The 26,662-nt window shown below is 38.0% G+C and overlaps 2 protein-coding genes across 7 annotated transcripts; both read right to left on the reverse strand.

The window, feature by feature from the left end:
* Window positions 1-2,269: 2,269 nt before the first annotated feature.
* On the reverse strand, window positions 2,270-3,702 carry LOC143855227 (transcription factor MYB98-like). The gene is made up of 3 exons (XM_077365459.1): window positions 3,555-3,702; window positions 3,276-3,402; window positions 2,270-2,856 (listed from the first exon to the last, which is right to left on the reverse strand). Exons 1-3 carry the CDS (start codon window positions 3,692-3,694, stop codon window positions 2,326-2,328), a joined length of 798 nt encoding a protein of 265 aa, XP_077221574.1. The 5' UTR covers window positions 3,695-3,702; the 3' UTR covers window positions 2,270-2,325.
* Window positions 3,703-12,856: 9,154 nt separating this feature from the next.
* Window positions 12,857-20,514, reverse strand: LOC143854046 (ubiquitin-conjugating enzyme E2 2-like). Of its 6 annotated transcripts, none has more exons than XM_077363770.1 (6): window positions 20,402-20,514; window positions 19,178-19,253; window positions 18,966-19,043; window positions 17,989-18,078; window positions 16,437-16,525; window positions 12,857-13,158 (listed from the first exon to the last, which is right to left on the reverse strand). In XM_077363770.1, the coding sequence occupies exons 2-6, from the start codon at window positions 19,242-19,244 to the stop codon at window positions 13,030-13,032; spliced, it is 453 nt and encodes a 150-aa protein (XP_077219885.1). In that variant the 5' UTR covers window positions 19,245-19,253; window positions 20,402-20,514; the 3' UTR covers window positions 12,857-13,029. The 6 variants fall into 6 exon arrangements, with proteins under 6 accessions (XP_077219885.1, XP_077219882.1, XP_077219883.1 ...); XM_077363767.1 differs by having other exon boundaries at window positions 18,966-18,991; window positions 19,120-19,253; XM_077363768.1 differs by lacking the exon at window positions 20,402-20,514 and adding an exon at window positions 20,233-20,383.
* Window positions 20,515-26,662: the final 6,148 nt, after the last annotated feature.

Below are 26,662 nucleotides of genomic sequence, written 5' to 3' on the forward strand. Positions count from 1 at the left end.
TTTGCAAATAAAAAGAAACTTATTTATTAGGATTATTACAAAATTTCATTGAATATTTGTTTCCATTCCGACGTTGTTCTAGATGCTACCAAATGCTGGAGTCGGAATAACAATTGATTCCCTTGTGGAATTCAAATGCTTATCCAAACATTAGAATCGGAATTGATATTCCGTTTACAAAGGGAATTGGAATGCGATATCGATACCGATTCTTGATTCCGAGAATCCAAAAGCACCCTTAGGGGAGTGAGAGAATTGACGGATTAGGATTTGGCTTTGATTATTTGCTTATCTGAGACCTAGATTTTTTTTTTTATTATTCAGGCACAGACGTGCTTGTTAATTGGAGAATACATTGTACATGTATGCTTATTGATGGATGGTAAGCCTTGCATGCCTATGGAATTTAACCCCATGGGTATGCGGTGTTGTCTCCTGCGTAGCCTTGATCTCAGTTTGGGTCGTGACAGTGACCAAGATTGAACCCTTGGTCTAACAATGCTTATGAGATTTGACCCGTTGGTTATGTAGCGTTGTCATGTGCTTAGACCGTCTTCTAGGGTTGGGGTGTGCATGATTATTCACACTTAAAAGATTTTCTCCACTAGCTTTCCTCACAATATTTTGTCAAGGGTGGATATCAACATTAGATGGTGGGAGAGAGGGGAGCATGAAAAGCCCCGAAATATTAGGAAAGAAAATCCTAATTTGAAGGAGCACATTTTGAGGACATTTTTATCAATGTTCTGAGGGACAAGGTTTAAAATTTCGGTTTCGATACCGGTTTCAGACCCATGAAATTTCGGTCGAAATCTGGTACAAAAACCAAAACCAATATTTTATTCAATGTTAAATTTCGGTTGAAATTTCGGTGAAATATTAAATTAATTTAAAAAAAAAAAAAAAACAGATTTTTTAGGTCAAATTTCGGAAAAACCGAAATTTCGGCCGAAATAAAATTGTTCCATTTCGGTTTTTAGTGATTTCGGTGTCGTTCTCCACCAAAATCCGAAATTTCGAATTTCGGTCGAAATTTAAAACCATGCTGAGGGATTTCTCTCTCTCTCTCTCTCTCTCTCTCTCTCTCTCTCTCTCTCACACATATTTCACAATTGGGCAACGAATTTTCATTGAAATAGCAAAACATGCCCTTAGTTATTTTTCCATCTCTACAAAAGTACATGAGGTTTTGATTTTGAACCACTCCTGTTTGCAAACAAATGAAAGTAATCAGTAACAAAAAGATCCCTTTTGTGTTATATATTTTGAACTATAATCTTCTTACATGTTTCAGTTAGTTATATTCAAATGAAAATATGTTTTAAATTGGGTCCTTCAGATGCCATGATAATTATTTGCTTCTAATCTATTTCACAAATTGTTTTGAAGATGATTATTTGCAAGTATTATTTTAAATGATTTGTGAAATGAACAAGCAACAGATTCCAAAGACGATTTAATTTGGGTTTGATGCCTTTTTCATAAATAAAATCATCTTAAAATTTTCTGATTTGAAAATAAGGACCTATTTTGGTGAAGTCGATCCAAAGAAGGCAGAAGCCGTAATCCTTAATATTGCCACCTTTCAGATGCTTTTGGGCATGCATGCCCATGTTGTATTTCAAGTTCTTTTCTACAGCTGTGTATTCTAAAAATAACTCATTGGATTACAATATGCTAAATATTGTATTTCATTTAGGGAAGTGTTATCAGCACAACCATGTTTTAATAATTGGACAAATGCAGCATATCTTTTCTTTATTAATTGGCTTGTCAGAGCTTTTTGGGAATATTTTGTGCAAATATCAAAGCACGGTATCCTTATAACATTTTCCTTCATTGAGGGCAGTGATATGCCCCCCCCCCCCACCCCCCCCCCGCCTAAACAGAAATCGTTAACTTTTAAGCCTTTTGGACTTAACGGTGGCTCCTCCACCCCTTTGTATATCCTAACGATATCCGTTAAGAGGGGGGAGGGGGGGGTATCACTGCCCTTCATTTATTACCAAATTAAACTCTCCCATAAAATTCAAAATTTGTAATCTCAATCTTGCTCCTACCATCAATCTCCAATATGCCATATTCATCAGAACATCCAAAGCCTAATGATACCATTTCCATTCCTAAAATAACCATCATCTGAAATCTCAATAAGTACACTACTTTATGTACCTAAATATCATGATGCTTCAAGTCTCTAAGTAGTAGAAATGAAACCACAATAACCAACATGAGAGAAAAAAGCCCAAATAACTTAATCAAGAAAAACATAAAATAACTATGTTTATTTAAGATGATTAAATTAACTGAGATACACATAATTCTTTAATAGGATGAAACCATCTCAAACAAATCCATTTCTTTCTTTACTTGCCCAATTTCCATAGGGAATTCTTGTGTTCCAATTTCAGGGATTTGATATTCCAAATCCAAGAAAGATGTGAAAGAAGTAGAACTGGGCCATTGGAAAAGATCAGAGAGCTCCATGCCATCAGACACCTCATTGTGTTCCTCACTACTCCTTGTTGTACCATGAAAATCTTCACCTGCCAAAAATGAAAATTGAGAACTTGGGGTGTATTTTTCTTTGCTTTCTTCGCCCTTCTCTGTTGCCATGCTTCTACTCCTTATATAGTCCGCCAAAACCGTGCTTGTTGAACTCCCGTTTCTACTCTTCTGGGCTGCCTTTGTCCATTTGGGCTTTGAATTCTGCTTCCTTTTAGTTGCATTCCAATGATTTTTGATTGAGTTCTCAGTTCTACCAGGAATAGTCTTTGCTATAAGGGCCCACTTGTTCCCTACATCTGCATGCGCTTTGATCAGAGCCCTCTCTTCCTCTTCACTCCAAGAATCCTTCTGAAAGAAGAAACCATAGATTTTGAACTATTTGATAGTTGATAAGAGATCAACATGCAATCTCTAAAAAATATAGAATGGAAAGAGAGGGAAAAAAGAACCCACCTGGATTTTTTTTAATGTCAAAGAATTATATTAATAAAAAAAATGAAATACGGGTAGTGGCCCGGCGAACAATCTGATCTAAAACAAGACTACCCAAATAGAAGAAGAACAAAATAAAATCCTAAACAAGACCAATCAAGGAGGAAAGAAATCGAAGATTTCCAATGACACCTTAGAAGCTCCCCCTGGCTAACCTATAGGCTCACTATTTGCTGACTTAGGAACATGCTAAAAGGAGATAGAGGATACACCCACTCGATCCAATATCTCATCAATCCAATGAGCAAATCTCCATAGAGAATTAAAGAACACACCTTGATATCTGGCCGGAGATGGTTATGCCATCTTTCGCGGCATTGTTTTCCGACTCTACCCACGAGCATCTTAGCTATGTTGGACCATCTCTTGACTCCATATTCATGTACTAAGGTCACCAGCAATCTGTACAAATAAATATAGTTCACCACTTTAATCACTGAACTAAATTGAAATTAATTAAACAAGAAAAAAGAGGAAATTGCTTCTCATGATTGATTTGAATGGAAGGAATGAAGAGAGATAAGAAATGGGAATTTTGTGTTCTAATGACTTACTTGTCTTCCTCTAGGGTCCATTGGCCCTTGATCAAAAAAGGTCTTGTTGATGGGGTCTTTGTGTCTCTCACTAGGAAGCTGTTCTTGGCCATGAATGAAGAGATACCCTGAAAACTTTGCATTTCTTTCTTCACCAACATGAACTACACGAGAGGGACACTGAGAAACGATGATGGTAAAGAGTTGTTATTAATACTAAGAAAAGCTACTTAATAGCCGTAGATTAAAGAGTTCATCGGACGGTTGAGTATGTCCCCTGCTTGTGACGTTTCAGCTTCCCAGAGAAAATTTTGGTTGTTGTTATGACAACAATTCTCAGCCAAAATACCCAAATGAAAATTACAGAAACGCCCCCATTTATTTTTATGAATGTTTCTCCATTGGGGCTATCTCGCGAGATTGATTTCATACTTGAATAGGCCTCATATTACATTCCATATTTTTAATTACCTCTTTGTGAATAAAATTGTCAACAAATTAGCTGACTTACTTTTCAAATAGGTTTGATCATTAACTAATATGGACCTCACATAAAAATGTTTAATAGCATGAACATGTACATAATCATCGATACCGTATAAAAATTCGCCGTGCTCTGAAGATAATCTCCATAGGATGATTCTAACCCTCCGATTTATCGAGGCATAAATAGCGGTTCTCATTTCCGTTCCTGGTGAGAAGATATGCATGAAAGATGCCTTTAAAAGAAACTTTTTGAAATTTACCAACCATGTGGCATTTGAGATTTTTTATTAGTTCAAATATATTTTCTTTTTATCGGACGACAAATGTTGTGCCAATTGGCGTATATCAGTCATCCGCGATAAGTTGTGGTTGCTATACCGAACCCGCATGCATTTTACAACGTGCAAGAGCGTTGCTATCTTTTAGCGCAGTCTAGTACAATTGGCTACCATTGCTTGAGCATTTCAGCCACCGCCATGATAGCTATTTCAAAGGCTACCAAGTTTTGATAACGAGGCGAAGTCACCTGGTGGTTTATATTATTTAGGCTCTGTTTGGTTGGCACATGTTGGCATCTTCAAGGATGTCCCAAGTAGAAAAATGCTTTTTTGGTAACTTTTATGGTGTTTGGTAGCCAATTTAGCGCCACAATCCCTAGAGATTACTAGACAAGATTCAAAGCTAATTAATGCTTGTGTGGTGACGTGGCACACATTTTCCCTACTTATATCTTCCATGCCATCCTCCTCAAAAAAGGAAAAAAATCTTCGAGTAGAATTTGCTTTTTCTCTTTTTCGCTCTCTCTTCCCTCTCTCTCTCTCTTCTTTGCTATATATTGTTAATAACACCCCCTCTCATTACTCTTACAAGATTTGGCAACCAAACACTACTTATCACTATTCTACGAGGTAAATCCTTGGTAGATCAAACATTATAAATGTTTGTCTCCTCCCTATTAACTACTTATACCACTAATCTACAAGGTCTGCATCCAAATGGTGCCTTAATTTATTAATTTAATATCTGAAAAGATTACTAAAAGTTCAAAAAGATCTCCGCATGTAATTAAAAATGAAAAGCTATGTTCATCCCATTATAAAAACATGGCAGTGAGAATATCAGCAGCCATTGCAAAAATTTTGAAGTCAAGTATCATAGTTTTCAAACTGTGTTGTTATAACAATGTTAGAAATGATATATTTAATGGCATCCAATGAGTCCTTAATGTCCAATGGAAAATACGCTTAAATCTATATTATAAGAAATTTTTACTACTTAAATTCTATAAGTTGATGAAATTACCTATCATGTTCTCTTTTCAAATTATTGACAGAGATTTTTCGTACTGGACAAAAGAAGTAAAGAAGCCAACCCCAACTAGTTTGGGACAAAGGCTTAGTTGAGTTGAGACAAACAAAGTAAAGAACCCTCTACCGCTTCTCAAAAATTATTTTGACTATTCACATTTTGGCAAAGGGTTGTAAGAACATCTAGAGAGAGAGAGAGAGAGAGAGAGAGAGGAGTTCCTACTCCCTAGAATAGATAACTTATCTATTCCCTAGGCTTAAAATACAGTAGGGGCCATAGTGTTTGGGTGATGCAAATCATTCATTTTATGGACCCTCACATAGACAGGGTGTGCCCAAAAAATCAGCTTCATATGATCATAGCAACCCTTCGATTTGTGGGGGTAAAAATGGACGGGTATAAACCTTCACAAATCCATCCATTTTTTGCCTCCACGGTTTGAAGGGTTTGGATGATACTATAGAGCTTATTTTTTTAGGCGATTTTTTTAGGCACACCCTGTCTATGTGAGGGCCCATCAAATGAATGCTTTGGATCACCCAAACAATGTGCTCCCATTGTATTTTAAGCCTAGGGAGTAGATAAGTTATCTTCTCTAGGAAGTAGGAACTCTTTTCTTATATATGTGTGTGTGTGTGTGAAAACGGTTTCTACAAACATATATATGGTGGAGCCCACACTAATACATAGGTTTGAGGTGTAAAATGGTGGGCCCCACTATATGCAAGGGTTTGGGAAGAGATAGTAGACCCATCAGATTAAGTGTAAAATAGTGCCCCCACCCATGCTATGGTTGATTATAAAATGTTGGAGCCCACCATATCAAAACAAAACGAGACGTATAAAGAAAGGTTTTCCAATAAAAGAATTTCTTGGAAAAAAAAAAGAAAAAGCGGATGACAATGGAAACAAACATGCTTAGTATATATTATACACACACTTCATCTTCCCCTTTCTCCCTTTTCTTCTCTTCCATGTCTCCTTCCTCCTATTAGTCTTCCTATTCATCTTCCTTCAAATTCTCCCTCTTTTTTCCCCTTCCTACTACTCCTCTTATTCCTCTTCTTATTGTCCTTCATATTTCTTCATCCTCTTCTTTTCTGAAGCAGTGAATAAATCTTTATATAGAGGACATTTTGCAGTTTGTTAAAAAGAAGGAAAATATTAGGAACCAATCTCTACAAAGTATCACAACTTGTCATAATGGAAGAAAATAATAAGAATCAATCTATACAAAAATACCGTGGCAGATAGAGGAAGAAGAATAACTAAAACAAAATTAAAAAGCCTAAACAAAATGGTGTGAAAGAAGATGAAGAATAAGAAAACAGAGAGTAGTAGAAAAAAAGTTGAAGATATTTTCCTTAAAAACATTAAATACGGGTGAGTAAGGGTTTGTAAGTTTCTATATAAAGTTTTGAAGAGCTGCGAGTGAAGGACGATATCTTCCTATTTTTTTTGGCCTTCTTTATTCTTATTCTTCATCTTCCTCCACACCATTTTCTATGCCTCTTTTTTATCTTTTATTTAAGTTTTCTTTCCAGCGCTATCCTCGACGTTGTTTTATAGAGATTGGCTGTTAATATTTTCTTCCTTTTTAACGAACTACGAGATGTCAGCTCTATGAAGATTCGGCTATTGTCCTTCAGAAAGGAAGAGGAAGAAGAAAGACAAAGGGAATGAAGAAGAAGATGGATAATGCCGAAAGAAAAAGATGAAGAAGAAGAAGACAACGGAGAGATGAAGAGGATTTGGTGGTGGGGGGGGGGGGGGGGGGGGAGCCCTCTATTGTAGGCCAAGAGGTATTTGTATATTTTTCTAAGTACGACAAAATGTCTTGAAAAGCGAGACTCACATCTCATTTCATCAACTTTTCAAGTTTAAGCAGTGAAAAGTTCAAATTATAATGTTTGCAAATAGAACTAATTAATATAAACATTAATACTGATATTATCTATTAATTTACACTTTGCAAAGCTAGATTTGGCAAATCTCAAACTTTTACTACTTTTTAAGCTAGATATTAAAAGTGATATTATCATCCTTTTCTGATATCGGCACCCCATTTCTTTATCTTGAAACTTCAAATTGATTTGTTAATTAGAACTCCCAGAATCTAGTCTACAGCCGTATTAGAGAGGTTACAATAGACAACATAATATCTATATTATAGCTTAGATAAGCTTAACTAAGCTATAGCCCACATTTTTGGGGGATCCAAAGCATTCATTTGGAAGGCCCTTCCACGGATAGAGTGCGTACCAAAAATCAGCCATGTTGGATCATCTTAACCCTGCCATTTGTGGAGGGAAAAATGGGCAGAAACATGGACACACATTGTCTGTCCATTTTCCCCTCCACCTTTGATTGGGTTAGGACGATCATACAGGGCTGATTTTTGCTACACACCCTATCCATAGAAGGGCCTTCCAAATGAATGCTTTAGATCCCCCAAAAAATGTGGGGCCACATGTGTTTTTTAGCTATATAGCTTAGGAACACTTTCCTCATATTACATAAAGAACCATTCACTGAATTAAGAAGGATTACAGCTATCGAATCTTATATAGGTGGATCTCTTATTATGGAAAAAATACCCTATTTTTATTGTGGCCGGGTTCGGGTTGGCCCGAGGAACCATTTACTCAACCCCAACCAGACTTCGACCCGAGTTCAACCCGACCCAATTTCCAGAGTTTCTAAGTTTACTAAAAAAATTGAAAAACAAATGTTGGATTTCACTCGAGCCGGGTTACCCAAGCCCTCAACCCGAACCGGGGGTTGGGAAAACTCAACCCAAACCCGACCCAAACTCAACCTGACCCGACTTTTTTTCTCATTGAATCCGACCCAAGTTGCACCCCTACTTTGTGGATTGCAGAAAGTAAAAGTCGATTGCTCCGTTGCGATTTGTTTATCAAATTGAAACGATTCACAATGTTTTGCTCGTGTCCATTTTATTCCATAGAAGTATTTTGGGTTAGTTAGGGTATGTGATCCCATTGGATATTTTGTGCAAATTTGTGTGTAAAATTGCAATCTGAAGTACAAACCCAAACTCATCATCTTTGGTGCAGTAAAGGATTGTGTGATCATGGTCAGTGTTGTTAGTGTAAGGAACTGCTTTATACAACTGGCCTGGACGTCACAGTGAATCATAACAAAGTATTACACTAGTGTCACCACTCACGTATTATGTCATTCAACTCCACATATTCTAAAACCGCCATTAGATGATCGAGCAATAAGACTTGGAATTAAGATCATTAACTTAATCTATCTACTAATAAGTTCCTAAAGATTGTTCTCTCATGGTCCCAACAGAGTACATGTGCTGTGCACAATGTTTTTCTTGGAACTTTCTTGGAAAAAATTTTATGGGGTTAATTTTTTTTTCCTACTGTTTGGTTCACATCCTTCAATTTTTTGAAATTTTAAATTTCACTATTTACCAGATTTTAGTCAGCATTTTCATGAAAAAAATCTTTCACGAATAATAAAGTAAACTGTGCCCTTGCAAGACACAAACAGCAAGGTCGCTCCACTAGATCCATGTCATTCACTCATCTCTATCTCAGAAAATGACTGAACTATCTTCATCTCAGAAAATGGTCAAATTATTCTTGATCTCATGAATTAGAGGTAGAGAGAAATGTAGCAATTATTATAGTGGTTCGGCCTGTAACTCTAGGCCTACTCCACTCTCACGAGCAACCACAGCAAATACAATGCTTCCAAGCTCCAACCGAGAGCTTCAATCTGCGTGGGTTAGATCGATGTCCTGCTCACCAACTTCTTACAAGAAATTTGAAATGCCTTCGAACAAAGGCTAGTACACCGCTACAGCACACGTTTCTTCTCAATACAAAAGATCCTATGGAGAGCTTCTTGAATAGCATTACAAATCAAGGCACAAGAGGAAGAACTTTATGGAAGAATGAGTTAGCGCGAGTAATAGTTTGTTTCCAAATGTTAAAAGGTATTTAAAAGCTTCCCCAATGTGTATATTATCATGTAAATTACAAATATGGAAGGTTTGACTTGAAAAGGATCCAAAAATAAACTAGCCGTTATGAATTTTTTTCCATCTGCACTCTGACACATGTCTGTCCTGGAACAACAGACGCCTATGGTTACTTGACCGATGTCTGAGACATTTTACAATTTTTCTGAAATATTTCTGTAGATGATGTACAGACGATTGACAAACAGAGTAAGTACACAGATATGAAATAGTTCTGAGACATTTTACAATTTTTGTGAAATAGTTCTGTAGACGATGTACAGACTTTTTCTGAAATATTTCTGTATAGACTTCTGGTGAGATTTCCTCTGTTTTACTGAATCAAATTTTGATTTTCAAAGATTTTTAGAGATGAAGATTTGGTGAATCAAATTTGACCAATTTTGAAATGTGTTTGGCTTCTTTAAAAGGATTTTGAAACTACTATAGGATGTTTTCTAAAGGATTTTGAGTTGTGCCTTAAAATGTATCCTAAGAAATTCTCTTCATTTACAGTCTAAAGGATAGTGAGATTTAAATTTGACCAATTTTGAAATGTGTTTGGCTTCTTTAAAAGGATTTTGAAACTACTATAGGATGTTTTCTAAAGGATTTTGAGTTGTGCCTTAAAATGTATCCTAAGAAATTCTCTTCATTTACAGTCTAAAGGATAGTGAGATTTAAATTTGACCAATTTTGAAATGTGTTTGGCTTCTTTAAAAGGATTTTGAAACTACTATAGGATGTTTTCTAAAGGATTTTGAGTTGTGCCTTAAAATGTATCCTAAGAAATTCTCTTCATTTACAGTCTAAAGGATAGTGAGATTTAAATTTGACCAATTTTGAAATGTGTTTGGCTTCTTTAAAAGGATTTTGAAACTACTATAGGATGTTTTCTAAAGGATTTTGAGTTGTGCCTTAAAATGTATCCTAAGAAATTCTCTTCATTTACAGTCTAAAGGATAGTGAGATTTGGTCTTCAAACTTGATTGCACTGACTTTAGATTGATGCTTGAACTTGTACATGGCCTATTCAAGTTGTTTTGGTGTTGGCTCCATCAAATCTTGCTTGTTGTTTCTGTTTCAGCTTTGACTTGGTGCTTGCAAGTGTAGTGATCCTTTATTGATGTAAATTTTCTATCTATAGTTCATCTGTTCACTTTAACTAGCTTGGAGGAACTATAAGGCCTGATCGAGAGAGGCTTCCTCAGTAGATTTGTCAAGAAGGGACGTCGTTCAAGAGACGAGGAGCAACCGAGGAGGTCCCCAGACAGGAGAAGTCCGAGCAGAGATGACTGCCAACAACCTCCTGCTAGGGTCATTCACATCATCACTGGTGGCCTAACGGAAGGATGCATGACGTCCTCCGGAAGAAAAGCCTACATGCAACAGGTTGGTTCCAGCCATGACCTGAGCGAGAGGGCGAAAACCAACCAAGTTATATCCTTCTCAGCTCGAAGGCGTCCAAACACTGCATGAAGACACAGTTATGGGGGCAGTGATGGTAGAAAACCTCGAGGTGAGAAATATTCTCATTGATAATGACAGCTCGATTGATATCCTTTACTATGAAGCCTACGAAAAAATGAAGCCGGGCAGGTCGACTGAAGCCCTGACTATTATACCTCTGTTCGAAGGTGATGATGACCGAGTACTCTAGATCGGATCACTGCTACAGAAGGAAATCATAGCCAGCAACGTCAACTTCCAAAGGACTAACGCAGATGTATTCACCTGGTCTCCAATAGACATGCCAGGAATTTATCTTGAGGTGAGCACACACAAGCTCAACGGCGACCCAAGTCACAAGCATGTCGAGCGGAAGAAGAGGAACTCCGCACCTGAAAGGCAACAAGCAATCCAAGAGGAGGTCGAGAAGCTCCCCCGAGCTGGATTCAATGATTCATCAAAGAAATCCATTATACAGAGTGGCTCACCAATGTGATGATGGTGAAAATCCTAACAGAAAGTGAAGGGTCTACATCGACTTCACCGACATGAACAAGACTTGCCCGAAAGACTGTTACCCCATGCCAAGACTTGCCCGAAAGTGGAGGATCTACATCGACTTCACCGACATGAACAAGACTTGCCCGAAAGACTGTTACCCCATGCCAAGGATCGACCTCCTAAACGATGCAACTTCAGGGGGCATGAGCTGCCAAGTTTCATGGACACATTCTCAAGCTACAACCAAGTCAGAATGCACGAGGTTGATATACCCAAAACGACATTCATTACAGACAAGGGCATATACTGCTACATAATCATGCCGTTCGGCCTGAAGAATGCTGGGGCAACCTACCAAAGGCTCGTAAACAAACTATTCAGGGACTAAATTGTCACGAACATGGAAGCCTACGTCGACATGCAGGTCAAGAGAGTGCAGACCAAAGTGTATGTAGCCGACCTAGAAGGAGCCTTCAGAATTTTGCAAAGGTACAAGATGAAGCTGAGTACAGCCAAGTGCACCTTCGGGATAACCGCCGAAAAATTCCTCTGATTCATGGCTAGCCAAAGGGGAATAGAAGCAAATCCCAAGAAGATCAAGATCGTGCTGGATATGACGCCCCCAAACTATTAAGGAGGTGCAAAAGCTCACATTGGATCGCAGCACTAGGCCAATTTATGTCAAAATCGGGTCCTTGTCATTCTTCAAAGTACTGAGGAATGTAAAAGAGTTTCAATAGATGGAAGAATGTCAGACGTCCTTCGAGCAGTTGAAACAATACCTCAGTTCGCCACCACTCCTCACTAAGCCCATGGTCGGAGAAGAATTGTTCTTGTACTTATCAGGAAGCCTGGTCACTCTGGGCGCAGTCCTGATTATAGAGGAAGCAACAATGTGAAAACCTATCTATTACGTAGGCAGGATTATGCACAATGCTGAGACAAGTTACCAAAGGATTTTGAAGCTGACCTATGCCTTGGTGATTTTGCAGCTCGCAAACTGAGGTCCTACTTTCAAGCTCACATCATCAATGTCCTCACAGATCAACCATTAAGGCAAATCCTACAGAAAACAAGATGTCCTCGTATCCGTGCAATAGAGGTAGGATGTTTGGGACAACATTAAAACGAGCACGTCCTTGTATCATTCTCTTAAAAAAATAGAAACCTAATAACCCCAGACAAATAATTAACGAAGATTAGGATCATGAGCTTTACGGGGATTTCACTCTCTTTAAAGTCTACAGCCAAGTTAGGATTACTCATTTCCTAGCTGGATTTGGATCAGTCGAACCAGAAATCCTAACTAAAGCCCCTTTGATCCACCAAAGCCATTGGATTCGTCGAGCCAAGCCAGCCCATAAACATCCCAGTATATTCTGTATCTTCAATCAAACTTATCTATCAGCCAACAGATATAAATTTATCTAAGAACTAAACTTTCTATACTGTATTATTTATAGATAGTTATTACAGTCCCAGAAATCTAAACATGGCTGGATCTTGTAGAAGGAATGGCAAAGTTTTGGCAAACGTTGCTTCCAAGATTATCTGAGAACGAAATTGATACATGACATTCTATGTACATAAAATCAGAGAAATGGGCATTTCAGGACATAAGCTAAAGCTGCCAACAAATATCCTCCAAATACAATATCTTACATAAAAATAAGAGTTACAAGTCGGAATACAATGTTTTTAAGTGCCAACATTACCCAAACAGTCTAGATTAGGCACGCCAGCCCAGGACTAGTCTGCTGTCCAACTCTGCTCAACAATTTCTCGTATTCTACGGTTGTACTCGCGCTTATTCTCGCTGAACATACGTGCTGCTTCTGAATTTGCAGGCGAGTTTGGGTTTGGGTCACAGAGTAAGGACTGCAAAGCGATTAATAATTATTTAGATCATTCGATAGACTTTCAGAAAATAACTATTTACACCATCTGATACACTTAGAAAAAAACCAATTCGGATATCACAAGGATAGAATAAATCAACAATTAACTAAGGCTTGTCTATTAACAAATGTTTAGATCATATCTACAGATGGTATAGAAGTAGGTGTAATCCAAGAAAAACAAGCCATGAGAAAAACATAGCTGAAAGTTCTCAAATAATCTGAGAAGAGGTTAATAAAAGAATTTCACACATTTCAGTATAATCACTCAAACCCACTTCAGCAAATTAAGGCACTTCAAGGTTACGAGTAGATGGAAAGCTCGAAAAGTCAATTATTAGTTCTCCAATTTTTGGCCTCTCAAAAACTTCTAATATTTCTGTACTGATGAGACATGAATTCAAGTAACAAGTTTGGGGGTTTAGAGGTAGAGCCTCTGAGTTTTTTAAGACTAACCTATGGTGGGTTACCAATCCTCCACGCCCATGTGTCGGAGATATCGCTGATGAGGACAAGCGCAATTTAAGGGAGGATCAAAGTCCATGGCAGAGGGAAGGAGGTTCTGGGGGAGTTACCGTTGAAAGTCAATAGGGTTGACGTGGTTGGTTTGTGCTTGAACAAATCGGTGAACCCTTTTTCAAAGCTTATGATATGGGATCGAGTACCGTAGAGTCGCGCTGGAAGTCGTGTGGTGAGAGATAAAAGGAGTGCCTAGAAAGAGATCTTTTCTACAATCGGGCAGAAGATAGGGGCTTCAAACAGATCTTGCTTTCTGAAGGAGGTCTTGAAGTCGGAAGGTTATGCTCGAGGGTTGCTAGCGACTGAACGATCAAACTTTTATCTATCTAGTCGTGGACGACATGACCTTCCAAGTGAAGGCAATTACAGAAAAGATGGTAGAGAGGAGTGGAGGTTCGCAGATTCGGGCTCAAAATCCATCTTTCTCAGAGGGTATGGCGGTCTTTAGTGGCGGATTTCTGGATACGGCAGGTGGAGGATGATAGAAGTGGGTCCTTATATTTGCTTTTGATGATGAACGATGAGATCAAATTTAGCATCGATGAGGACAGCAATGAATGGTTGGATACTCCTTTAGAGGTCGGCTTTGAATTTCAAAGCTTAGGTGTCAAGCCCGTCGTTGTCAGACTCTTTTTGATAAGTATTTTGAGGGCTACTCAGTTGATACGCAGCCTGTAATTATGTTGCATGGGGAACTGGGTTCGAGTACATGTGTAGAAGTTGTGAGGACAACTGCAGTCTTATCTCGAATGAGCTGCAAGTGGGCTTAACAAATATCGACGGACCTAGTTCAGTGCTAGTAAGAAGTCCACGGTCTTTTGGACCTAGATTGAGTCAACTGTTGGCTTATCGGGGCTACCCGTCCTCCTTGGGGGGCTGGCTTATGAGGGCCAGAACCTCCCGCGGGCTTGAAAAGGGGCTTGACAGCCCGGCCTGGGGCGCACCGAAGAGGTGTGCAGCACCTTATGCCCATCCCTCACTTAGTAGGGGCTCTGTGCCGACGTTGATAGCAGTACGGGGTGTTGTATTGTAGTCAGCCTAGACTTTAAGAGAATTAGCTATGCCTTTCCCATCACCAATTGGTTTTAGGAAACTTGGTTGCGCTAATGATCCTACAAGTGGTATCAGAGCGAGGTCCCATGTTTGAGATTCCCAAGGGAAGTTTCCGCGGGGGGGGAGGCAGGCTTATGGGGGCTAGAACCTCCCACGGGCTCAAAAAGGGGCTTGACAGCCCGGCTGGGGCCCTAGTAGGGGGCTCTGCGCCGCCGTTGATAGCAGTACGGGGTGTTGTACTGTGGTTAGCCTAGACTTTAAGAGAATTAGTTTCACCTTCCCCATCACCAATTGGTTTTGGGAAACTTAGTTGCGCTAACGATCCTACATCAACGTTCAGAATTGAGCCTAGGGGTCCACGAAAGCTTTAGGCTCTTTTGGTTTAGGTTCTTACTGTTTAAGCAGGCTTTTTGTTCCCCTCTCAGAGCTTGTAAATGTTAGCTTTCCAGATATTACTCCCTTCCTTCCATCAATCACTGGGCAGGCCTTGGAGAGGAGAGGCGCTCCATAAAGCCAAAAGGTCTTTATATCATTGAGCTACTCGGACGGCAGACAGATTTTCATCCTTGTATTTAGGCACATTCTTCTTCTTCTATTTTGAATCACCATCTCCCTCTGCCCGCTGTACCAAAGAATCCAAGCAGGCTGATTGCAGAAGACTTGGAGGACTCCATCAAGCCAAAAGCTCTTTATACCATTGAGCTACTCGGACGGCAGACATATTTTCATCCTTGTAACGAGATCCATTGTTCTTCTCAAATCCTTCAACAGAAGCTCCTGTTTGAGTTAAATTCCTTCCAATCGGGACACAAAATTGGACTTAAAATTGATTACTGAATCAAATCACATTAAGAAGCAGCCCAAACAATTTACTGTTTAATCTAATTCTCTTCTTGAGCTGGATCTTGAAATTGCTTAATAGGCAGGAATTGACTGGATACTTGGAATGATTCAAGATTGATTTCTTGAATCAAATCCAATTAATGTTCAACTAATTTTCTTGTTAGACTTTATTGAAATTTCACAGCTAGTGTCCTTATCTGACATCATTTCCCCTTCTAAATAACTACTTTTCAAGCTTCCCTTCCTCGCATACATTTCACATATTTGTGTAACTCCCTTAAATATGTTTTGTATGAGACACTTTCAGCATATTTTCGTCTATTGTACCTAGTACTTGCTTCTCAATCTACCAACTATTGTCACTCAGACCTCCTGGCAAATGCTCATAGATTAAATTTATTTTGAATAATTCAGTCTACAAAATTTTTAGGAAATGATATATAGTATATAAAGTAAATCGAATTCAATTCCAAACTTCAGACCAGTGTGTGAATTTGGGCTTGCATATGCTCTGACCTGATGTATTTGCACCATATGACTATGTTTTGATTAATATTCGTCCCTTCCTGTTTATGGGAATGCTTTAGTTCCTCTCCGTTTGTTTTCAAGTAATCCTTTCATTTTGCATGTTGAAAAGCAAAGAGGGAGAAAAGAAGAAAGAAAATCAAATTCATTACTTCTGTTTTTATTAGTATTTGCCCCTTTCTATTTGGATTCTTTAGTTCTCCGTTTGTTTTCAAAGTAATGTTTTCATTTCTCATGATGAAATGCATAGAGGGAGAGAGGGAGAAAGAAAATCAAATTCATTACTTATCAAGTGATAAATGATGTACACCAACGTACCTGGATTGATGTAAGTATTGCTGCTACATCATAAATAGGACTCCATTGGTTTTGTAGGATGTCCAAGCAAATATTCCCATCTGCATAGACTGAAGAAATTCAAGATAAAAAAGAAGTTAGAAATTGCAAGCAATAAATCAATACTTGAAAATAACCTTCAATATAATTTAAACGATATTGTGACAAATAAACAATAAGATAGTAAGAGAGAGAATACAGTAGTGACTCTTGGATACTTCAACTTTTGGATTTTTCTCATGTTGACACTTGAAAACGCTTGGATGATCCCCGACATGACAAGAAACGATATTGCAGTACATGTAAGGGTGAAGAGACACGGTGTGTCGTGCGACGACGTGGTAAAATGAAATGTCCTTGGGACACTCCATGTGGGGTTGAATATTTAAGAAATAAACTATTCTGAACCCGACAATATGTGTTGGGTACATTAAGTGAGAAGTTCTAGAATATGATACATTGTTTCACTCTAGAATGAAATGAATTATCTTTCCATGCAACCTACCTACCGTACACTCTCTTAGTGGCTACGAAACTCTTCTCATGAGATCTTTCTTGCATTATACAGTTTTTTTTAATTTCTTGTGTTCTCATTATAAATTGTGGCCAAAATGTCAAACAATAATTAGCTCTTATGTTCTTTTTTTCTGTTCATTCTAGTTAGGGTTTTCTATACCTTCTTTGCGTGCCGTTCATGTTCATTGTATGAGGTTCATAAAGGCTATGATGCTCATATGGGCATGATAGAATCAAATATTTATCGCATGCTGTTCCTTGTTTCTTCTTATCAATTATTTCTTAAGATTGTATTCCAACATATGTTAATTGAACTCAAATGGATATTTTGCTGCTTCCATATTATTCATAGAACCTATTTTACTCATTAAAGAATCTTTGCATCATGATTTGTGGAGGAATCCGTGCCATGTGTCAAGTGCCACCCACATTAGATACTTTGACACTAGGCACCGGTACCAATGTCCAAGTAACATTAGAGAGATGAGAATGAGAGTAAGGTGAGGTTCATCTTAAAAGCAATGTAAAAATCCCAAAGTGTTGTAATTTGCAGTCTCAGTATCAAAAGAAAAAAAGAAAAGAAAAGTGAATGAGACATAAAGACTAAAGTCTAAAGAGTGCACATATGGGTGTTATAGAAATGTATAGAATCTGATGAAACGTAAGGAGTTCAGATATGAGTGCTATAGAAATATATAAAATCTAAAATATTCATTGTTTCTGTTTTAAATCTAATGATAAATAGCAAAGATGAGAAGAAGGAGCATCAGTTTTTCAAAAGAGTTTTTTTTTTACCATTCAAAAACAAAAAAACAAAGTTTTTCAAAGTGGAAATAAGTTCACAATTTCACATGATGTTTTTTTTAGTGGTAAAATAAGTTCACATGATTGCTTGAAGTTTTAATATTATTCCATTATTCATTATATATGTGCAGAGTGAGGCCCAAGAATAAAAGCTACTGTTCCAGACTAAGCAAAAACAAATGGTAACATTCGGTACTTTTTGCTTTCAACTTACTATTTGGATGGAACATTCGAGAAACAAATCGAACTGTCGGTGGCTTATTTGGATAATCCTCTGTAATCTGAAGTGTCAACTTAAATGTACCTGCGAACCCAATTTAAGAGATCTAAATAATCAACTTGGTAGAGACAAAAAATTAATATGTGCAAAGTGAGGCCAAAGATTTTAAGAGATCTTTTCAGAACCCACTCATAAATATGCAGACAACTTAGAATTGGAGATTTTAGAAAAATAAAGAAAATATTGCAAACTAGTGACATTCAACAAATATTTGCTGTTTTCAACTATTCAGAGATTATAGTAGAAGACAAAGCCATTACAGGAAAGATAAGAAATGGAAACGAAATTAATATGAAACTCTTGGCACTATGATTAATATAATACATAATAACATTCAATGATTTTGTCTCACCTTCCATTTTTGGGTACCAGTCCCAATATGTTGTAACATCGTGTAAGACTTTCAAAAGAAACTTGGTTAAAGTAACCATCAACCAAGACACACAACATACCATATTTTTCATTGAGTTTAATTTGCATACATAACAGATATATGAATGTACAGTTACACCATTATCCACATGAGATGTTGAATATGGCCATTGTGACATAAGGACCCCATAATCACGAATAAATCGTAAACCGGTGCACAGTTATAGACATGGAATCGTGCAATATAATAACAAACTTAACTTCAAAGCAAGGTACAGAAATTGGAACATGGTAACCTGACAAACCAGCCTTATAAAAAACAGGACTGCGCAACTGGTTTATGAGGAATTCTTCGATACTACCTTCTCCAAAGAACATTTTGGAGGATTGTCAGCAAAAGCTAAATTTGATAAACAGGACCAATTGCAATGAGTCTATCTAAAACAATGTTTAAAGCATAAAGTATGAGTATAAATGACCAAACTTCTGCAATGTTTAATATCCTTTTGAATCAAAGGATGGAACCAAAAATTACTCACCTCCATCCCAAGGAGTATCATCAGGACTGCATTTCAAACCCATTAAAGGTATTAGCAAAAACCAAAAGTGCTCAAAACCTAGAAATGTCCAAGATCAGAACTAAAACCACATATCAAAAGGAAAAAAAAAAAAAGCAGCTCCTTTCTAACTTACCCAAATATAACAGCATTCCAGAGCATTATATTGTTATCTAGGGGGGCGCTACTAATACCTGCAGGAGGGTCCTGCTGCAACCTCTTGAAATCTCTCATAAGCCTCTTCCGTGCAGGGGTTGACATACTCGACACCTATGAATTTATGCCAGACCACACAAAAGAAAGAAAAAAGAAGAAAATATCAGAGTTCGGGAACAGTCTTCTACAAAACAGACTAAACAAGTAGCCCTTTAAAATATAAAAATCAAACCAGTGTTCCTGTCCAAAAAAAAAACAGATCCAAAAAACCCTAAATCCAAAGAAAAATAAAAAAGATCTCAGTAGCTAGAATTAGAGTTCCTAAGCAACGCAGAACTCAAGGAATAAATGCCAAAATTCGCAAAGGTGCTGTTTGGATTGCAGGAATTTTCACACCCAAAAAAATATGTAACTTGAACTAAACCTATTCAATTTTTATAAACTGGGACCTTTAATTTATGATCACTCTAAATAAACCATAATCATATCACTTTCCTCTAAATTATGAAAATAAAACAAATTTCTAGGGGAAAATCTTTCATCAGAAATGTTTTTCTTGCAATCCAAACAGGGCAAAAAGGAAAAACTATAAGTTCAGCAACAATCAGAGTATTCTCTTCAATTTGGCCACATATTAAAGTTTGAACTAGAAAAACAAAAAGATATCATGCCAAAGTGCCAAACCCTAGTGCTCTGAGTAGGGTTTATATCCCAAATCTGAAATTTTCAGCCTTAATATGACTTAAAACATAGAAAAAAAAAGTCAAACATAGAGATAATCGCAACCCAGATGGATAATAAGCGTAATTGCTTACGAATAAAATTAGGGTTTTTTTTCCTAAAGAGAAATTTTCAAACATTCGAGACTCATACCAACATGAACAAAAACCCACAGCTAGAAAATTAGAGTTATTTCCTGTAAAGTTTGAGCCTTACTATCAACAAGAGAAAAAATCTAAATTAGGGCTTTTCCCATTCTCTCAGCATCTCATATTTAACAAAATTAAGGTATTCTGATCCACTCCACACAAGAGAACAAAACCCATAACAGAAATCAGATAAATAAACAACTAGTTTTTAATACATATATCACCTTAAGGCAAAAACAAACAATCGACAAAAGAGGCGAGAATAGAAGCTCCTTGTAGGGTTTCAGGCAAAGACTTCAATGGCGTGCAAGTGATAGAATTGAAGTTGGGAAAAAGAAAACGACAAAGAGAGAGACAAAGCCAACTAGGACACGATTGAAACCACGCACTCACCCTACGCGCTGGCAACGGGGGCGGGGCGGGGCCGGATGTTGCATTCCCGCGCCCCCCCCGCCCCACAGGGAATATCTAATCCCCGTCCCCGCCTTGCACAAAAAATCCTCACCTCAAAAAAGCTTTTTAACCGCCTATATAAAAAAAAAAAAAAAAAAGACAAGCCGTGTTCGTGCACTTATCAAAATATGGTAGTGCCAATATCACTAGCCTAAAAGAAATATTTACTTTTAACAAAAAATACTAAAATAAGAGGATATTGATAATGGCTTGCATATTAAAAACGGGATAGGGCAGGGCTATCCCCATCCCCGCCCCCGCCCCGTGTGGGCGCGGGGCGGGGTGGATCCTCATTTTCACGTGCCCTACTCTCTCTCTCTCTCAATGCTAATTCCTTATTTGGTTGCGAATATTGCATTGAAGTTCCATTGGGCTCCCCAACAACTTACCAACATGAATGTAACTTTTTTTCCACATGTGGTGTGAATGTCTCTCTTCTCATCTTCCATTTATAACATTTTGGTAGAATAATGATGGAAAAGGTCTTGTCTTTTCTGTATTTCTCTCTCTCTTTCCAATCTATCTCTTCACTTTCTCTCTCTTTTTTTAATGACACTCGTACTTTTTCCACTACTTTTCAAGAGAACCATTGTGGAACCTAACTCTACTTACCCTTGTTTCACTATTCTTTAAGGCTCTGTTCATTTGATTTCCAGTACGTGGAAAGGAAAGGAAAAGTAGCCCAAAGTTTCCTTGGAAACACGAATTTGGTTGTCTTGTTGATTTCCTCATAATTGAGAATATCATAAGTGAAAATTAGAAAGAAAAACAACATGTGAAAATGTCATTTTCCATTCTTTTCTTGTGTCTTATTTCCGCTACTGAGTAGCTGAAAATGTTACTTCGTCTTCAAACTCTCGAGCCTAAAGTTTTGATTCAATCCTCAAAACCAGGTACTCCCTCTCCCTCTCCCTCTCCCTCTCTTTCTCATTTTCTGTTTTTGTTTTCTAGAAGATTAAAATAGGATTTTCTGTTTTTGTTTGGAGAACATCAAAATAGGATTTTTCTACTTTCATTTTCGGGATACAAATGAGGGATTCTATTTTCGTTTTCAAGTAGATCAAAATAGGGTTTTCTGCTTTTGTTTTCGAGAATATCAAAATAGGGTTTTTGGTTTTAGAGTTTTAGACGATCAAAATAGGGTATCCGGTTTTTCATTTTCGAGAGGCACTGTTCGTGTATGCCCTTTCTTATTTTCTATTTTTTATTTCCGGGTCGGTGATATTTGCTTCATCATATGTTTTCTGCTTATTTTATTGCTAATCGGCTTTCCACTTGGTGTTTTGGGATTTTTTAGTAACAGGGTTTTCAAAAATTCATTTTGCTAAGTTTTTCAGCATTGCAAGGTTGTAGGAAAACCCATCTGGTTAGTTTTGGGCTTTTTTGTTTTTTGAAGCCTAAATTTCTTATTTGGATTTTTCAAAAAAAAAAAAAGTAAGTTGCACTTCTTATAAGAGTTAAACACTTATCTAGCAATGGGCCTCTCACCCAATATATCTTTTCTGGTATACAAAATTCTATCAATAGAAGTGTAAAAGTCTGACTTGGCTAATACTTTTTCATTGAATTGTTGCTGATCACTTTGCAACTTTCATTTTGGAATGATATCAGGCCGCAACTATGTCTTTTTTACTACAAAATAGTATTACAGGTCCCCTCTCTTTGAAAAATATTTTTTAGCTAATTGTAACCTCCAAGTAACCATAAAAAACACAAGTGTGATGAGTAAATCAACTTATTGTTAGAAATTTAATTAATCTTATGCGGAAAAGGATCATTACCTCCGGCCATGATGATCAGATAGAAGTGATTGATGATACGCGAGATCCAACGATTGAAGACGCTCCACAACGAACGCGACAGACTCGGTTCTGATGTAGTCTTCAGATCTATCCAAGCCTTATGCTCAGATCAATGGAATCATGGGACCGTTCCTTGGTAGATCCGGGACCAGACAGAGAAAACCCTAAACCCAAGTTTATGAAAGAATAGAATGGTTACTCCCATTAAGCAACACACGTATATATGCTTGAGGGAATGATTTAGTTTCCCAATTACACTAACACTCTTTATAATTTAGGATTCTTAATGAGAGTTATCTTTAGTAGCCAAAAACCCACTTTACAAAAGTCTAAGATCTCCATATCTTAGGTGTATCAATTATGGGCCACCTAAATGGAAACACATTTCCAACAGTCTCCCACTTGGTCCATATTGATAAGCCTAATTTTTTATTTTTTATTTTGAAAAGGACACTTGGGTTTTAGGCATGTTAAAAACCTAACGTATGGCCATACATTTTGAAAATTAACTCTCAATCCATATTCTTTAAAGAGTTTTACCTTAGTTCATATAAAGAGTCTCAAGTGCATGAATCATGGCGGTATTACCCTAAAGTGAGCATTCCCTTCCATATATCACAATGCTACTGATTCGCTTTATTGAACACTTTATTTAGTGTAATCCTTTATGAATAGGCTAACTAATGCCCATTATGGTCCAACTTTATTTTGTCCTCATGGACAAACTTTATCTTTCATGGGAACTTTATGTATACAGTGTAGTTTAAAGATAAAAATAACAATAGCAAGAATCATCAAACCATAGTTGCAACTCAAATGAAAATAATGGTGTCACTGTATCACAATCAAGCACTAAATGATCTAACTAGACCCATGCGCTCTACATGACCCTCATACAATCTGGGTGGAAGCCCCTTAGTCATGGGATCTGCAATCATCATATCAGTGCGAATGTGCTCTATCACCACTAGACGATTCTTAATCCTCTCTCGAACAGTAAGATACTTGATGCCAATGTGCTTGTTACCACTGCCACTCTTATTGTTCTTTGAGAACAAAACTGCGGCGGAATTATCACAGTAAACCACTAACGGCCTAGTAATGGAGTCAACAACCATAAGCCCTGTGATAAAATTTCGCAACCATAGTGCCTGTGAAGTGGCCTCATAGCACGCCACGTACTCTGCCTCCATAGTGGAAGAAGCGGTCAGACTCTGCTTCGTGCTCCTCCATGAAATGGCACCTCTCGCAAGTAGGAAGACATATCCTGAAGTGGACTTCCTAGTATTGAGGCACCCAGCAAAGTCTGAATTTGAATATCCAATCACTACCAAATAATCAGATCACATGTAAGTCAGCATGTAATCCTTTGTCCATTGAAGATATCGTAAAACCTTCTTTGCTGCCTTCCAGTGCTCCATCCCTGGATCACTCTGATATCTGCCTAACATCCCAACTGCAAATCTGATGTCTGGTCTAGTGCAGACCTGCGCATACATCAGATTGTCGACTGCACATGCATATGGAATTTTTGTCATCTCATTTCTTTCTAATTCATTTATGGACCAATTCGCCTTATGTGTGTTATAAGAGATCTTAAATGGCCCATATTGGCTTGGAAAGGAACTGAGTAAGAAATTCACGAGGAAAGACTCATAAATCTCAATCTTTAGTGAGTTGAGCTGAGCGGCTATATCTCTCATCTCCATGATGTGTTCGCGGATCCCTCTCTCTCTCCAGCATATTTTAAAGAAGATAACCTGCCTATAAGGGTGCCAGCCAGAGCCTTATCGGAACTTACATACTGTTCTTCAACAGAACTCAGAAATTTCGTGGCCTTATCGCACTTGGGGATGGATCTCCTAATGCTCTTACTTATGTGGCTCTGCATGAGTAGAAGACTCAATCGGTTGGATTTCTCCTACCTCTCATATAGATCCTTTTCCTCTGGCTTACTGGTTTCTATGGGTTTAGGAGGTTATTTCACACGGAAAGCCAAATCAAGGTCCATCCACCCTAATGTAAGCAATACCTTATCTTTCCAGTCTGAGAAATTTTCCCCATTTAGAAAGGGAATATGAGTAGCTTTATTACTTAACATAGCAGAACGTGCAACTGTAAAACATAAAAACATGCCATTTTAATAAAATACGTGCTAGATTCCATTTAAATATATTAGGTCATCAACCCACGTTAACGACACTGGCTGCAAATAAAATGTGTCATTGCAACCCTCCTGTGGGCAAATGTTGCAACACACTAGCAATTTGCTAGAATCCTTATTTATGGGGTCAACCAGTTGTAAAACCAATCCTAGAGATATCCCTATACCTGTGGGCATCTAGACATATCCTCAAAACTGATCTCCCACTAATCAGCTCAACCGATCAATCAGTAAACCATGATTGCTTCCCTGTAGGCCGAGCAATCATGTTTCACTGTCTGATGCAATGCCCTGTGTCACTTAATTCAATGCAAATCGACAACCCCATGTGGCGTAGTGCACTTTGCCGTTGCACTTCACCACGAGAACCTCCTCATGGCCCAGGATGTTGTGGCTACTCCCGAGTCAATTGGACGCTCTTGCCTTAGATCCATTAGAATCAATAAATCCATAATTCATGCACGCATCGAATTCTCTTGATGTGGCTGAGTGCAACCAAATGGTATAAATTAACCACTGAATGTCAATACAAGTTAAGATGTTGTGGCCACTCTCAAGTTGTTTTGACATCCTCCTTTTATGTGACATAAAGAGAACCGAAATCAACTCATCGGCCCGAAACCATATGCCAGTGGGTCGATTTCAGTTCACAGGGGTTCCTTAGGGAGGTACTAACTGTAGAGTATGGATATCAAAATTACAATTCCATAAGAATCGATAATAAGAAAACAAACCATAATCCCATACTAATCATTTAGAAGCACATCCATACACACATCAAAATAAAACATAATCCATAAGTGGGCCTTGCAAAACATATGCTTTGCAAACCTTAAGGTCCCAAAACAACTTTATACACCAAAGCCCATAATGATAAAACCTTAAGCATTGAGCTTGAACTCTTGGTTGACCGATGGAGTACTTTATATGGCCTAAATCCAAGGATCCAAGTTAATGGTCTACTTGAGCGGGTCCCAGGATTGACTTTAACATCCTTTAAAAAATTGATCTTGGACCCCAAAATCATTTTGGGCCTTTAAAAAAATCCATTCCTATACTATAAATACATTATGGGCCCTTAACTTCTATGTTTTGGCTCGACTAGCAGTCTTAGGCCGGGATATCTGGACCCTAGGCTTGGTCCCAACATTCTGGATCCAAAAAAAAAAAAAAACAGGTATTGAGCTCAAGGTCTTTATCCGGGCCCAATAACTAAAAATTTGAGCCCAAAACCATGAAAATACCCCTAATGATTTAAATGAAAATTATCATGGCAAACATGTAATTTGGTCCATGACAAGCCCTTTTAACTTAACTTGGAAGGTAATGGCAGAATCGTTATTATGGGCTTAAAACCATCCAAAAGTTAACTGCAAAAGTTAAGAGAATACCAAAATTACAAAGTTGCCTAAGTGCTCTGTTTGGTTGCTTGTTTTGGGGGGATTGTAGGAGTTTCAAATGCATGAGATCTCCCAGGGATCTCCCCAAAGCATGTTTGGTTGTCATTTACACCTTTGACCACTAGACAACTTCTAGACATCATTATTGGTTTTTATCCTAGGTGGCGCCTACGTGGCAGAGATGTTCCCCCTATAATCTTCTCCCCTTTTTTCACCAAAATGGAGAAATTTGTTGGGGGAATTAGGAGAAATTCTTGTCTTATTCTTTTTCTCTCTTACTTTTCTCTCTCTTCCACCTATATTTTGATAATGACACCCTACATCTTCTGCTAATTTCCTCGCGCAACCAAACACTACTCGCAAATCTCCCTCCTAATATTCTCCCCATCTTCCATTCTTGTCTAATTCTCTTTGACTTATTTTTCTCCTATTCTCACAGCGATCTACAAGCAACCAAACAGACTATTAGGGTGCTTTCCATATCTTCTGTACGTATCAAGAATGATTTAATGGGCAACTTTACTTCTATACACAGAACTTAGAATATTTATTTTTTTATCCTTCTTCCCCAAAGTAAGCAAGAACATAAACGTGGGTATGTTCTGCAATTTTCGGGATTACATGGGTGGGGGATTCACGGCCATGGTGCCGGCCAGAGATCTCGTCATCCCGGCTAATTGATGCCAGACAAGGATCCAATCGTCCAAATGAGATGCGACGGCGAAAGATCTCAAGGGGCGACATGGATGGCACGAAAGGGGAAATCAGAGTCGCACCAAGCCGCGCTCATGCCGGGAAAAGCCAAATAATGGCAGTGACCCAAAAGGGGCAAATA

This window comes from Tasmannia lanceolata, unplaced genomic scaffold (genome assembly GCF_043159265.1).
Source record: "Tasmannia lanceolata isolate RefF3 unplaced genomic scaffold, GAP_Taslan_0.1 ptg000020l, whole genome shotgun sequence".
NCBI lineage: Eukaryota > Viridiplantae > Streptophyta > Magnoliopsida > Canellales > Winteraceae > Tasmannia > Tasmannia lanceolata.